Source organism: Lynx canadensis, chromosome A1 (genome assembly GCF_007474595.2).
Source record: "Lynx canadensis isolate LIC74 chromosome A1, mLynCan4.pri.v2, whole genome shotgun sequence".
Lineage (NCBI taxonomy): Eukaryota > Metazoa > Chordata > Mammalia > Carnivora > Felidae > Lynx > Lynx canadensis.
In genome coordinates this window covers 7,816,218-7,831,897 of record NC_044303.2, presented here as the reverse complement: position 1 = coordinate 7,831,897, position 15,680 = coordinate 7,816,218, and the positions used below count along the sequence as shown (strand labels likewise).

At 45.5% G+C, this 15,680-nt stretch overlaps 1 protein-coding gene across 2 annotated transcripts in view; it reads left to right on the top strand.

Moving 5' to 3' along the window:
* FLT1 (fms related receptor tyrosine kinase 1) overlaps window positions 1-15,680 on the top strand; it is a 175,721-nt gene that overhangs the window by 99,684 nt on the left and 60,357 nt on the right. For both annotated transcript variants that reach the window (XM_030308446.1, XM_030308437.1), the window contains exon 14: window positions 3,759-3,905. In XM_030308446.1, coding sequence (XP_030164306.1) covers window positions 3,759-3,905 — 147 coding nt within the window. The remainder of the gene's footprint in view (window positions 1-3,758; window positions 3,906-15,680) is intronic.

Here is a 15,680-nt window from a genome sequence, read left to right as displayed (position 1 = left end):
AGTGGGCCAGCAGCCACTGACATCCTGGCTTCATTTTACGAGTATTTGTCCCCTGGTCATTCTTTTAAAGAACTCCCTTCTCTCTCGGTGATGGCATTCAGAGACAAACCACGATCCGTTTATCAAGGGAATCGAGGCTGTCGTGACCGAAGGTTGAGTGCATTCTTCTAAATGCGCCCGTCAAACGAAGTCCACTTTCCCTGTATGCGGATGGTGATGGGATTTTTTTGGGGGATTAAGAAATGGCAAAATCCCAGGAACAGAATTCAGGGAGCCGTGTTTAAATCAGGAGAGATTATAATCTCTTGTAGGCTTGCATTTGAGGGGAAAGTGATTTTTTCACCAATTTAATATGCATTGTTCTGTTGTTTTCATCAATGATCGATCATTATATGTGACTCGCATGGACTATTGGAAAACAACCTCCAGGGACCAAAATAGCCGGGGCTGAGAACACAGTGGCCGGGCAGCTCAATAGAAGGTGACATATGACAACTTTTCAGGCTTGGGAACTCACCAGACCGTTTCCTCCTTTAGGTAACAGACCCTGTCCCACGGGCTAAACTTGTCTTTCACGTGGGAATTGCTTTTGTCAAGTGTGAAGGAGTAAACAATAGCATTTCCCCAGAATGCCCGTTTCATGGAGCCCCAAATGCTCTGAAAACAATTAGGAACCTGGAAGTTGTCAGCCCAGAGGAAAGAATAATCAATTGTATCTTGAAATTTTACCTATGGCTCTTTTCGCCTGGCGTCTTTGTTCATTATAAGTCAGCGTGTTCCTTCGGGAAACAATGCCTCGGTGCCCCAGATCGTGGGGACTCGATTTGGACTAAAGCTCAAAACACGAGGAAAACGGCTCAGGGATATCACTTCTGGAAAAGATGGCAAATCAGACGTGCAGAATCGATCATTTCCTTCCCCTTGAAATTGCAGTTGCGATCTTTGTGGGGAGGGGAAGGGTGTCAGTATTTGCAGGAGATGATCTTAAGAATTCCATCGAGTAATTCATTGTTCACTGTGGAATTCGTCCTTCCAGAGAGTTTCGGAAAGAAAGACCAACTGGGTGGGTTGTGTTTCGTATTAGTCACTCTTCTGGGTGTGGAGGAAGGGGAGGAGGAGAATGGGGGAAAGGGAAAGAAAAAAGAGCCTAATGTGGAGAATGATTGAGTTGGAGTAGAGGATGGGAGGCTGGTTCCTCAGTCCCCATTCCAAGTGGAGAAGAGAAAACGAGATCTTTATGAAACCAGGCAGATCTCTGGGGCCATAGCAGTGAAGAACCGGTGGGGAGTGATCTTTGGCTATTGATAACCAGCAGAAATACTCTGTTAATTCGGCTTCCCTTTGTTAAGTTGTGGAAAGCAGCTACCCATTCCATCCAGCCACTGAGGCTTAAGAACAAGGGTTCAGTGTACCTTTCTCGCTTAAAATGTCAAAACGGATGATGAGGTATAAAGGGCGAATGGATAAAATGATTCCCCTTGGTTGACTGGTCATTAAAGAAACCGGTCAAAAATGAGACTGTTCACAAGGAGGGCATTTTTTTTTTTCAGAAATGGGTACAAAGAAAAATATGTTTGTCTGAACTTTGTATTTAATGGGGGGTCCTGTGCTTATTCTGCAGCCTTTGGCCACCTCTCTCTTGCCTGAAGTTTGTCCAGGGCAGATAGGGCCTTTGGGAATTCTCATGGCATTGTTTCCAGTACACCTGTCAGGGAAGCCAAATCCTGTCTGCGTTGGTGATGCTCTAGTTTGTAGCCACGGTAATAATTTGGGTGTTGGAGGCCTTGTATCCAGACTTCCTTTTTGATAATAAGGCCTATGGGCGATGACGGATTGCTTTATCCTATTTAGTGCATGGGAAATCGTAAATATGGTAGGGGAAGCTATTAAAGGTGTAACTCAGTGAGGTGTGTCTGAGTTTTAAACGAGATCTGTCAAATTTGGCTTGCCACCTGAACTAGACTAAATAGTAATATGACCCCGTTCTTCGTTATCCTGTCTTGTTTCACCAATCTGTTTAGAGTCTTTGCTGTGTAAAAAAAAAAAAAAAAAAAAAAAAATGTCGAAACTGTAACAATCAAGCACGTACAAGTGATCAGACTTGAAGATGTTGCTATCTGACTGCATTTTCTTTTGGGAAACACCACGTGACAGGTGGCCCAGAATGCCAACACAGAAATGTTGAAATGGTTCTGCCTGGGGGGCGGGTGCAGGAGAGATCAGGAAAGATACACCGACAGAAGGGGAAAGGGCCATGGCAATCATTCATTCCACTCTACGCTTGAAGAGTTTCTATGTCGGGGCTCTCCTCTCAACCCTCTTTTTAGCCTTCAGATCCCATGTTGTGTAAAGTGAGGAAAGACCAGCGAGAAGCGTGGAAATCAAAATTTAATGAGAACGCTGTTCCTCCCGCCAGATTAGTAACCCTGCCGGGTCAACGTGCTGTTCGAGTTACGTGATAATCTGCTTTTTCACCTGAGATTTCTAAATTGCTTCACCGAATGCTCATCCTGAGAGTTTCCCTGCAGGAACAAAAAGAGGTTGTGGGACCGGGCAGAACCCTGCAGGGCCGGGGGAATCAGGGCCACTGCAGTGTGTCGCTTCTTAGAGCACTGTGATTACTCCCAGGCTACTTTCACAGTGTTAGTACAATAAGATGAGGAAATGCAAAAGGGTCAGAGAAAGCCCCCTCTGTCTGATTGAAGACAGTGGCGCAGAATGCGTAAGTCACGCCAAAACTCTTGATTTCTGTTCCAGGAGTTGCAACACGGGCGGGGGGAGAGGAGGTGGATTGGGGAGGGTTAGGACTTGTCTTCTTCGTCCTTTTCACCTTGGAAGCTTGAGCTACCCATGCAGCACTCGCCTAACTAGAATGTATACACATCAGCAGGACTGACTACTTTGTTACATAGAGACGCTGTACTCACTGGGGCCTCGGGGTGCTGCTGTTCCAATGTGGGATTTTAATGTTGTAATGTATTGTATCCTAATGTATTAAATTCCTGTTGTTGTACTATATCGGTCGGCATTTTATTAAAATAAATTGTATTGTATCATATTTGTATGTTTTAAGAGAAAATAATATAAAATACAATACTTGTACTATTATATAGTGCAAAAACCACAAACCTTTGCCTCTGCCTCTTGAATTAATCCTTCGGTTGCTTGCACTGGGGAAGGGGTGAAGGAAGGAAGTAATCAATAAAGCTTCCAAAGTCCACGCAGTTCTCCTGTTGGGTCTGCTACCTTACAATTTAGGTTACGGATAGCTGAGCAACACAGACGTGGCCTCACAAACACATCAAAAAAACTACACACAAAATTACATTAGCTCATCACGAGAATACTAGGATTTCTGGAAAGATTCGTCACGAGCCTGTATCCCAAATCGCCTTTTTCCTTTTTAAGCTCCTCAAACAGTAGGCAAAATCCTCAGGATTTTGAAAAGCTTCTCTCACAAAAGGAAAACTGGTTGGCCAGGCGAAAAAAAAACAAAAACACCTTGATCCTGAAACCTAAAAATATAGGGCTCTGTTCTTGATTTTACTCTGCGTTCTAACAAATTTCCATTGATCGTAGCAATTCAAGAAAGACGACGCAGTAGTTTAACGGTAGAAGGAGAACTTAGGGAACAAAATGTGAAGGAAACCTGACGATTGATTTTTTGCTGCTTCTCTCTGTATGTGAAGTATTGATGTGCATTTGTAACAAGGAATACAGCTAATGAGTAGTAACGACCCCCTTTCTTTATTCACTAGATCAGGAAGCACCACGCCTCCTGACAAGCCTCAGTGACCGCACAGTGGCCATCAGCAGCTCCAGCACGTTCCGCTGTCATGTTACTGGTGTCCCAGAGCCTCAGATAACCTGGTTTAAAAACAACCACCAAATACAGCAGGAACCCGGTAAGAGATTGTTTTCCTCGAATTCCCTCTTTCTCATCATTCTCTTCTTCCTTTAACGTTCCTCTCAGCTCCGTTCTGTACATCGAGAAACACTTGCGGACAGAGTTCTGGGTCATGCTTCTATTAACAACTTCTTTTTTTTTAATGTTTATTTTTGAGAGACAGCGTGGGCGGGGGAGGGGCAGAGAGAGAGGGAGACAGAGAATCCGAGGCAGGCTCCAGGCTCCGAGCCATCAGCCCGGAGCCCAACGCGGGGCTCGAACTCACGGACCGCGAGATCGTGACCTGAGCCGAAGTCGGCCGCTCAACCGACCGAGCCACCCAGGCGCCCCATTGTTTATATTAACGTCTAACGAGGAATATTATTAAGAGTTAGTTCTTTTGCACACCATATTCCTAACCCTGTAGAAGGATCCATACAGAATCTGCTTTAAATGGTACGTTCGTAAAGAAATGGTAAGAGCCCCTCAGAAAACGTGTCAGTTCAGCTTAACAGAGAAAGTGAGGAGTTGGTTCCTTGGCTTGAGGTATGGCAGAACTTTGAACATCTGGTGTATATGAAGTTCAGGGTAGTTTTGTAAGCTTTTTTTTTTTTTTTTTTTTTTAGTTTTTATTTATTTTTGAAAGAGAGAGAGAGAGAGAGAGACAGCGTGTGAGCCAGGGAGGGGCAGAGCAGGAGACAGAATCTGAAGCAGGCTCCAGGCTGAGCTGTCAGCACAGAGCCGGATACGAGGCTCGAACCCGTGAACCGTGAGATCATGACCTGAGCCAAAGTCGACGCTCAGCTGACTAAGCCATCCGAGGCACCCCTAGAAGCTTTTTAATTCACCTATATCAATTTTAATGACTTGGTAAAAAGAAGACTATTTTAAATGATAGAATACTGGTTTTAAAAAAAAAAATCTAAGTTAGTGGTCACGTCTTAATTTTCTTTCAATAAAAAATATACCGAAAACCACCAGACTTAAATCAGTAAGTATCAACACTGTCTGTTGCCTGCCTGATAATTTTGTGGTTAGATAAGATTAAAAGGAACTCATTTATAATTTTACTTAATAATTCCACTTATATTAAAAGTAAAACTGCCATTTATTAATTTTTTTTTTCGTTTATTTATTTTTGAGACAGAGACAGACAGAGCATGAACGGGGGAGGGGCAGAGAGAGAGGGAGACACAGAATCCGAAGCAGGCTCGGGGCTCCGAGCTCTCAGCCCAGAGCCCAATGCAGGGCTCGAACTCACGGACTGCGAGATCGTGACCTGAGTTGAAGTCGGACGCTTAACCGACTGAGCCACCCAGGCGCCCCTGTAATTTTTTTTTCTAATGTTTATTTATTTTTGAGAGAGACAGAGACAGAGCATGAACGGGGGAGGGTCAGAGAGAGGGAGACACAGAATCTGAAACAGGCTCCAAGCTCTGAGCCATCAGCCCAGAGCCCGACGCGGGGCTCGAACTCATGGACCGCGAGATCGTGACCTGAGTTGAAGTCGGACGCCCAACCGACTGAGCCACCCAGGCGCCCCAAAACTGCCGTTTGTTTACAATAGCCCAACAACCGAAATCAAATGACTGGCAATACGGAATGGTCCTTAAATATGAGTCCTCCGCTCAAAACAGAATCTCCGTTTGAGCTTGATGCTCACAAAGGGGTTGTGGTAGACCATCTCCAATGTTAAGGTATCTTAGAAAGGCCTTCCTCTAGGCCAGTCCCAAACTCACCACGTCCCATCATTTTTCTCCATGAGCAGCGCCTCCTCTCGTACTACGTCGTCTGCTTCATGGTCCACACCAGAAGCGGATGACCTCCCCTCTGTCCTTCTCTGGTCTGTCACCAGGCTATCCGGGTTATGCACGTAAATAGGACATATGCCTCAAGTCCTCCCTTCCCTCCGCTGTCCTCTTGTCATTTTCTGGGTTCAGAGAACATCTCCTGACTGGTCTCTCCGCCTCTTTTTTCTCTCTTTGCGTCTGTTTTCTACCCAGCTGGATAAGAGGCGGCTGTGAACCTGGCACTTCCCTGTTTGCAAGTCTTCATGGGCTCCCTATCCCAAGTTCAAGCGTCTGACCGAGGAGGCCCTCAACAACTGGCCCTCGCTACTTCCCCAACTCCAAGCTCACCCTCCCCTGTTGAACCTTATGTTCTAGCCGTCTCCAAGCTCTTGTAGATCCCGGGACTCCTTGTGCTGCTTCAACGCCCTCTGCTTCTTTTGTTCTTGTGTCCCCGCTGCCTGGAGTGCCTTGCCTTCATCGAACGCCTCCCTGTCCCTTAAGACCCAAGTCAGGTGTTCTTTCTCCAGAAAGCCTTACTCATCTCCTGCACAGAGGGGGCAGGTCCTCCCGGCGTCTTTATTATTCATGACTGCTTCTCTTTGCTCTTACTGAGTTGTTCTGTGATCATCGGTCCATCTGTGGATTATCTGTGCCTATTCCCACCGCTCTCTTACTGTGGGTCTGCTCTCTCACTCCATGTTTGCCATCATATCACATTCATCCTGAGGGCAGACAGTGCAACCTTCCTCTTATCTGTGTCTTCTCTATTTGCCCTCCAAGCTGGCATAGTGCTTGGCAACCGATAAATGTTTCGTGAGCGAAGCAACGGATGAATGTTTTTCAGAAAATTTTATTCTGTCCTTAGCGAGGTTCACCTGATAGCACAGATGTCTGGACTTCCGGGTGGTTGGGGAGACTCTATCTTAGGATTTTTAAAGCTAAAGGGACCGTTGGGGTATCTCTAGTTCCATTTGTAGAATAGAACATTTAGACCCAGCGAGGTAAAATGATTTGCCCAAAATGACACACTATTAAGATAGGTTGTTTCACAGAAAACGAATCCCTTGAGGCATTCTACCAAAACAAAAAGATGAATGAACACATGAATAAACACATACGTTTGTGTTGGGAAACAGTGCCTGGAATAGTCTCCCTTTAGCGATTCAGAGTCCACGTTAGTGTATCAAAGACCTCAAGAAGTCCTGTTTTAAAGAAACCAGGCAAACTTCTTTAAAGTATTCCCCCAACTAACTTGATCACCAAATACATTTTACAAAATACTAATCTAAGATGTTGGGTGTTTCTTTGAAAGACGTAAATTTGGCTGACGTTGAGTTTTCATACTTTGAATGTGGGTTAAAGAATTAGAGTTGAACTGGGGCACCTGGGCGGCTCCGTTGGTTAAGCATCCAACTCTTGATTTCAGCTCAGGTCATGATCTCGTAGTTCGTGGGTTCGAGCTCCACATCAGGCTCTGCCCTGACAGTGTGGAGCCTGCTTGGGATTCTAAGCCTTTGGAAAGCTGTACTGAGAGTAAATTTTAAAGCCTAAATAATACTTAAATGTATAATGAAATATATAATTATAAATGTATATTTACAAATATAAAACATAAAATTAAGGGGCACCCGGGTGGCTCAGTCGGTTAAGTGTCCAGCTTCAGCTCAGGTCCCGATCTCACGGTTCGTGGTTCGAGCCCCGCGTCGGGCTCTGTGCCGACAGCTCAGAGCCTGGAGCCTGCTTCGGATTCTGTGTCTCCTCCTCTCTCTGCCCTTCCCCCGCTCACATTCTGTCTCTGTCTCTCTCTCTCTCAAAAACAAACATTAAAAAAAACCTAAAATATACAATTAAATATATGTAATGAAATATATAACTATAAATACAACATTTACAAATAGAAAATATATAATCAAATATAAATAGATAATGGCTTGAAATCAGTTAAGCTGATTATTTCAAGTTTAAAGAGCCAGAAAATAAATTGCACGTCCTTTAAAGACTTGCGACACGTGGCGACTCAAAAAACATTTATATACCGAGAGGATTTCGGTGGCCTTGGGTCATTGATAGGATCTGGCCCATCATCATTGTCATTTGTTAAATGGCAACGCACCCGAGTCCAAAGAAAATATGAGGGAGGAAGCAGGGCACACGTGAGAGCTTGTGCTCAGGACGAGTGGCCATAAAATGCCTGCTGAAAGACCATAAGGGGAGAACTTTTCTCCTCCCTCCTCATTTCCTTTCAGGAAACCCTTCAGTGGGGCACAGCCATCCTAGAGAAGAAACGCAGTTTCGAGAAAGCCTGACGAAAGCTGAGCAGGACTTTCTTGGGCCACGGGGCATCTGCAGGAAAAAAGGGATGATAAGCACACAGGCCCCGGAAAGCGTGTGCACGGGGGACGCGAGGCAGCCTCCGCCAGGGCAACCCCGGGGAGAAGCAAGCAGGCACCTTGCAAACCACACGCCCACCACCCATGGGGCGGCCCTCCAGGCCAGCCCAGCTGCCGGCCCTCCAGGGCCTCTGGGGCCCCAAGTCACCCTGGACTCCCACCACTCCTGGAGGGTCTTAATTTCCCCTCCCGGGAACCACAGAGGCTGCCTCCACTGGAGATCCTTCTTTCTCATTCTAGTACGTCGGGACTCTTCCTTTCCTTCCATGTCTGGTTTATTTGCAGTTCGTGTCACAGAAGGGTTATTCTCTAGTTTTACGTGTGCCCGTTTTTAAAAGCTCTGAAGACCGAATAGCTTAACAGGTCTTCTTCATTAAATAAAAATGCCTTGAGCGCTCAACCAGGAACCAAGGCACTGTGTGACCTTGACAAAGACCTCATTCACTTTTCACAACTGTCATCAGAGGTAGGTACCGTTAGGAGATGCATTTGGCAGATGTAGTTTAACTTCACGAACGCTGACTGGGTGCCTGTGCCTGTTCTGAGCGCGTCACTAAGGTCGATTAGTTTCCCCTTCATAACAATCTTAGTCTTGCTAAATTACGACGCCTGTTTTCCAAAGGATGGAACGAGGACACAGACGCACAGAGAGGAGAAATAGCCGCCTCCAGATCACAGAGCCGGTGCCTGGTGGGCAGAGGCTGGGACCAGACCTTGACTCTGGGGCCCACATTCCGAACACTGGGCGTGTGGGGCTGACTGTGCCTGTGTATCACTCCCAAGTCACCAGTTTTAGTGACTCCGTGGACATTAACGTCATATTGGTCAAACAATATTTTCTCCTTTCTAACCCTTAAAGCTTAAGCTCCCCAAAGACTGCAGGTTATTTCTTAAATGTTAAAAATGTAAACCATATAAAAAAAATTTTAAACTTTTTTTTTTTTTTTAAAGCAGGCATGCCCACGGGGCGCCTGGCCGGATCGGTGGAGCATGCGACTCTTGATCTCAGGGTTGTGGGTTCGAGCCCACGTTGGATATAGAGATTACTTAGAAATAAAATCTCAAGGGGCACCTGGGTGGCTCAGTCGGTTGAGCGTCCGACTTCGGCTCGGGTCATGATCTCGCGGTTTGTGAGTTCGAGCCCCGCTAGATGGCTGGGCTGATGGCTCAGAGCCCGGAGCCTGCTTTGGATTCTGTGTCTCCCTCTCTCTCTGCCCCTCTCCCGCTCCGTCTCTGTCTCTCCCGAAGAGTGTTGAAGAGAAAGGCAGTCTGAGACATATTTACTCTGAAAAGACAGGTGAAGAGAGAATTGATCAGCTAAAGTGAGTAGAATGTCCGGGACTGGACAGGAAAGACCAATATAACACGGAAGGACCGATGGCAAGTTAGGGGTGGATTCTACTGGCCACTGGCTGTTTCGAGTATGGTTTGATTCTCAGGAGTATACAGGCTGCAAAGCTCATCTAAGAAACATCCATTTCCATTGGGTTGAAAATTTAAAGGGTTTGCACCCAGCCTTGGGGCAATGGTCTGAAGTCACCGTGGAGGACATATGACCTCCTCCTCAGCACTGCTCCAGCCACCTTCTCAAGGGCCCGGCAGTTCCTCCAAAATGATCAGAAAGTCACCTTTCTACCTCACACTCTTCCCAGATTCTCCACCGAGGTCCTAAAAATGTTCAGAGCTGTGACAGAGCTGAGCAAGCACGTAGGTGGGGCTGTTGGCACGGAGCAGATGGCACCGTGAGGACCCCAGATGAGGGTGCAAAGCGGATCCAGAAGGCCTGTCTAGCTTCGTTTTGCATCGATACAAGCGCAAACCTGATTGTGCAGAGAAAAGTGGGATTGCTGAAAAAGTCATTAAAATCCTGGAAAAAGTAACAAACTTTCCTCCGAAAATGTTTAAGAGAGCAGAAAACAGTGCCACCCTGAGACGTTTTTGGTAAAGCCTTCCCTAAACCGAGAAACCGTCAGCGGACCTATTACGTAAATTACATTTCTATGGCAGCAAAACGTTTCAGACTATTTTAAGATTAGAGCTATTTTAAGTTTTAAGATTAGACTATTTTAAGATTGGAAACAACAAAGAGCTGAGGAAGAATAGATTTGCTCTTAAGTAGCCTGAGGCTGGGGTGGGAGAGAATCACTCTGACCCGCTGATTAATACTGCTTCCTAAGTTGGATCTTGGTTACTAGGACTATGTATCTAATGACCTGAAAGGGACATCTTTCCTGTCACCACTAGATCCCTGATACGAAACATCTTCACCTGTAAAGTGCGTATTCACATCAACGTGACCAGCTGCCCTCGGACTTCAGGGGGAACAGAATGATGGCTGAAATACAAAGTGCTTTTCATAGAGCTAGGAAAGATCTTGAGGAAGGTTGAGGAGAGAAGTGAGTGAGGGTGTTAATACCTAGGGGCAATAATGTGACTGTCACCCTCAGAATCCACAGCTTCGCTTGATGTCTTACAGAACATAAAATTCAGAAATGTTAATTATCTTTTGCAAAACCTGAGTGGTAATTGTCTTTTCTTATGAAATCCACCTTTATGGTGCATAATGAATGAAGAAACATTGCAGGAAAGCGTGTACAGGATTCCTGGAACACGTTGGGGAGTGCGTGGGAGGGGGAGCTGACTGCTCTATTTATCACCCCCACCGAGCCCCATCAGTCCACTGAGTGATTGGCTGAGCGGCTGCTCTCGGTGTCCTTTCTCTCCAATATGTGTCTTTAAGGTAAGGGGCGGGGGGTCCATATACCCAGACCAAGAAGGGCCAAGCTTCACAAGTGACCATACCAGTAGCTTCTTTCCCCAGCCAGAATCTTCCAACAAATTCTCAAGGTTGAGTCATATCCCCCGACGACAATATAAGCATAGGGGGCGTTCTGAATATGTTGCAGAGCCAAAACTTGGTTCTTTTCTAAGGATCGACTTCCATTTAGAAGGTGAGGAGAAAGGAGTGGAATTAAGGAAAGAGTACAGTGAGGTAACAGCAAGGAAAACGTCTTGATTGGTACTGCTGGAGTTCAGAGCTGCAGGCCCAACCCCAGACGAAAGAGGAACCCTGACTTTGATCACAGCCTTGACGTGGTGAAGAAATGGAGACTGACACTTTACACAAGTCTGCGACTGCTTGTTGATGTCCGGCTGGTTCGGTGCGACCGTGGTTCACCCTCAGAAAAGTAAGATAACCCGTGGGTAGAGTCCCATTTTTGTATTCAAAATCGCCAGAAGTTATTTATGGAGAATCAATCTTGACACCCAAATATGACTCTTTACTGAAATACTGTCATTTATTTAGGTCTTGCACATACATACATATGTAGCTAATCATATCGTAACGCTTTGCCCAAAGAAAATTGCCTGGACGCGCCTTCCGGTACAGCATCCTTATCCCCATCCAGCCCAGAAAAGCCTCCTGAAACGTGTGAGCCACAGCAAGACCCAGCCGAGGGGATCACACGGCAGACCGCACAGACTCGCTCGTAAATAGCGGGGCTGTCTGCTGGTCATTTGAGTCTTTGGTGCTTCCTGAAAGTCCTCTTGATTTTCAAATGAAATGAAAAATTTAGACCATAAGAAATAAAAAACAAACCTGAGAATGTGAGCGTCACTTTAGAAAGGGCCTCCCCCCCCCCGCCCCGGCTTTGTGTGTGTGTGCGTGTGTGTGTGGCAAAATGCACATGACGTAAATTTTACCATAAGCACAGTCACAAAGTTGTGCAACCATCACCACTATCTAGTTTCAGAACTTTTTCAGCACCTCAAACAGAAACCTTATACCCATTAAAGCTTTCTGACTGTGAATGAACCTCGTCTTTTGATTCTTTTTGTGACCTCTTGCAACGCACGGAACTGGAGTGTGAGCACGGCCAAGATCAGCAGCCTGTTTTGTTTGACGACCGGCCAGTGCTTGAGGGACCGGTAGCAGAGAAAAAGAACTTGGGAATGAAGAAAAACAAAGAGAAGAGAAATCGAGACATATGGGGATGAGATGGGGGAAGAGAGAGGGCAGACCCTTCCAAGAGCTCGCCTCAGAGATCTCAGGACTGCACCCTGTCCAAAGTCACTAACCCCAAAACTAACAGCCGCTGTCTGGGCGCTTGGAGAGGGAAGAGGTCTCCACCCCCCAATCTGCAATTTGCTGCTTACACTGAAGACTGCCTGACGATCTACCTTAGATAATTGTGCACCTCTGTCTCTTAGCAGAACGATTCAATGAGGTTTTTCTGTTTCACGTGTCCAGAATTTACACTGGAACCCCTCGTCCCCCCAAGTACAAACTTGAAACAGTTTAACCCAGACCTACAGTGACAGACAGCAATGCAGCTGGGGAGTCCCAATCCAATGAAGGGAAATACAGAAACAAACGTATTTGGAGATAACCTAGTCTATGAATTTGCCATTGCTTACGTGACTGAATGGAGTCAAACTGAGAAAGTTCGTTCCTCGTCCAGCCCATATTCAAGCGATAGCTTCATTTTTGCATTATCTCCTGCTTCTAAGGAGCTTTAAACGATTCGATTGTATATTAGTTTAGCCATCTCATTCAACTCCGTCATAATTCAGCCGGCCACCACTGAAAATGAAATAAAGCACAGCAAACGTATATCATGTACCCCAACACCCCCCCACACACACACACACTCACAAGCATTCTGTAGGGGGGCCAGTCTTCTGATGGAATAGATTTTGGTTTAGCCTCTTTTTTAAGTTTTTTTTTTTTTTTTAATTTTTTTTTTTCAAATTTTATTTATTTTTGGGACAGAGAGAGACAGAGCATGAACGGGGGAGGGGCAGAGAGAGAGGGAGACACAGAATCGGAAACAGGCTCCAGGCTCTGAGCCATCAGCCCAGAGCCTGACGCGGGGCTCGAACTCATGGACCGCGAGATCGTGACCTGGCTGAAGTCGGACGCTTAACCGACTGCGCCACCCAGGCGCCCCAAGTTTTTTTTTTTTTTTTTTTAATGTTTGTTTATTTTTGAGGGGGGGGGGTGGGACAGAAGATCTGAAGTGGTCTCTGTGCTAACAACAGAGAGCCCGGTGCGGGGCTCAAACTCACGAACAGTGAGATCATGACTTGAGTTCGTGGCTTGAGCCGAAGCCGGATGCTTAGCCGACTGAGCCACCCAGGCGACCCTTTAATCCAAAATTATACATTGTTGTGAAGTATAAACCTACTTTGCTTGCTTCGAAAATATTTCATCATTGTATACATAGTCAATATGAAGTTTGGCAAACGGGGGCACCTGAGCGGCTCAGTCAGTTAAGCATCCAACTTTGGCTCAGGTCGTGATCTCACAGCTCAGCTCGTGAGTTCAAGCCCCACATCGGGCTCTGTGCTGACAGCTCAGGGTCTGGAACCTGCTTCGGATTCTGTGTCTTCCTCTCTCTCTGCCCCTCCCCTGCTCACATTCTCTCTCTCAAAGATAAATAAACGTTAAAAAAAAATTTGAAAGTTTTGCAAATGTTAAACTATTTGGAGATGTGTGTGTGTGTGTGTGTGTATGTATATATATACATATATATATATAATATACCTTTTAAACTTCCATTCAGTGACTCTTTGCTGATGGTAAAGAGGCCCATAATTCATTTTTTTTGAAGTTTATTATTTATTTTGAGAGAGAGCAAGTGAGCACGAGTGGGTGAGGGAAGAGAGAGAGAATCCTAAGCAGGTTCCACTCTGTCAGCGCAGAGCTTGACACGGGGCTTAACCTCGTGAACCATGAGATCATGACCTGAGCCAAAATCAAGAGTTGGACGCTTAACCGACTGAGCCACCCAGGCACCCCCATAATTTCATTTGTAAGACTATCTTTTTTTAAATTCTATAATCCACGAATACGTTTTCATTGTGAAAGATCACGTGGCACGGAAAGAGCATAAGCTATAAAAAATGTCCTGACGGAGAGTTAACACACGTCAAGTATTTGACTTGTATTTTGTCAACAACTTTACCGCTTTTTGCCTGTGTAAGGTGCAGGTATACACATGCAGGGCATCCGTATTTGTGGAGCAAATAATAAATGGGATTCAGTCATTCATTCATTCAACAGCTATTCACTGAAAGCCAACCCTGTGCCGGTAAGAGAGGAGAGGGAGAGAGAGAGAGAAGCCAGCATCTCTAAGACAAATCTGAGTTGAGATCATGCAACGTGTTTTGTTTGATGACTTGCTTTGTTCACCGCGTATCTTGGAGGTCTTCCTGTATCAGCACATAATGTCCTGCTCCCGTCTTTTTAGCCTCCATACCCTTTAATATGGTATGTAGTCCCATAATTTAACTATTCCTATGCTGATGGAAAACACTTTCTAGACTTTGACCTCTATGCGAAGCAGTGCTAACACTTTACTGGTCATAGACACACTCCCTCACTCTACACAGAATGGCCCCTTTGGATGAATGGCTCTATTCTGCAGTTTAAATGCATCCGACCTCATCGAGGAGCTATGACAAATCTGAACATATCACAGGAATGTGTTGAAGCAGGAATGAGTGCATGTATGTGCCCGGGCACATGTGTGGGTTTATGATTTATAGATACGAACTCTAAAACCTTAGCTATCAGCTATGTACAACTATAGACTTAGCACCTCCTGACACGTTTTTCAAGTGCCTGAATCGTCTTGAAATACTTCATTAGAACAACAGCCGAGTTCGCCGCGAAAGGGCGCAAGAATGCTTTTCGTTTTCAAATGTTTAGAAATACATGTGTGTTTGGCACAGTTTCAAGGTGCTCACGTTAACTATAACCCCTTCAAGTCAACCAGTTTACAATTTCTTGGCAGCTTTTGGAAACTATTCTGTTAGCATAACCCAGATTTGCAACTTAAGCTAGTGAAGCAATAGACATTGTCCCAAATGAAAGGACCTTTGTTTATGGCTTTTCCCTTTTTCAGTGGTTTCATGAAGAGGAATACTATACAGCATTCCCCCCCACTGTTCTCAGTCTTATTCTTTTCCAAGAGCCCCTCTTTTCATGGCTAAAGAGCACATCGTCTCACCAGGGATCACATTGCCCATCAGAACTCCTTCAGCCCATGTGTTTTAAGCATCTCATACTTAACACACATCGTAAGGCTGCTTTTCAGTCTGTCTCAAAGTATTCTACCCTTCCTCAACTTTTTGTTTTGTTTTGTTTTTTACATCTGCAAATGCTTTGCCCTGTGGCTTGACCTTAGGGTAAAATTCTCAACAGAGAAAGCAGCAGCTGCATGGTGACCATTTGAAAACACTGGAACCGTTTGCATTTTTAGTGCCGTTTAATGAGCCCATCATCCTTCACTTCCCCAACTTGTCAGCCTTTGCAGCGTACTAAACTCGGATTTCTCTCACCCATAGTTTTCTAAACCTCTGAAGTTTGACTGGATATGTAAACTCTCCTCTGTGTTCTTTGTGGGAAGTCAGTCAGACATCCAGTCTCTAGTGTTCTTGGATCACTTTAGCCATCTTTAGTCTCTATTTTGCTTCTGGTGCTTTGTTCAGATACAGCTCTTAGCTAATCAGTTCCTTTAAGAGGTAGCAATCTAGGAGCGCCTGGGTGGCTCGGTTGGTGAGGCGTCCGACTTCGGCTCAGGTCATGATCTCACTCGTCAGTGGCTT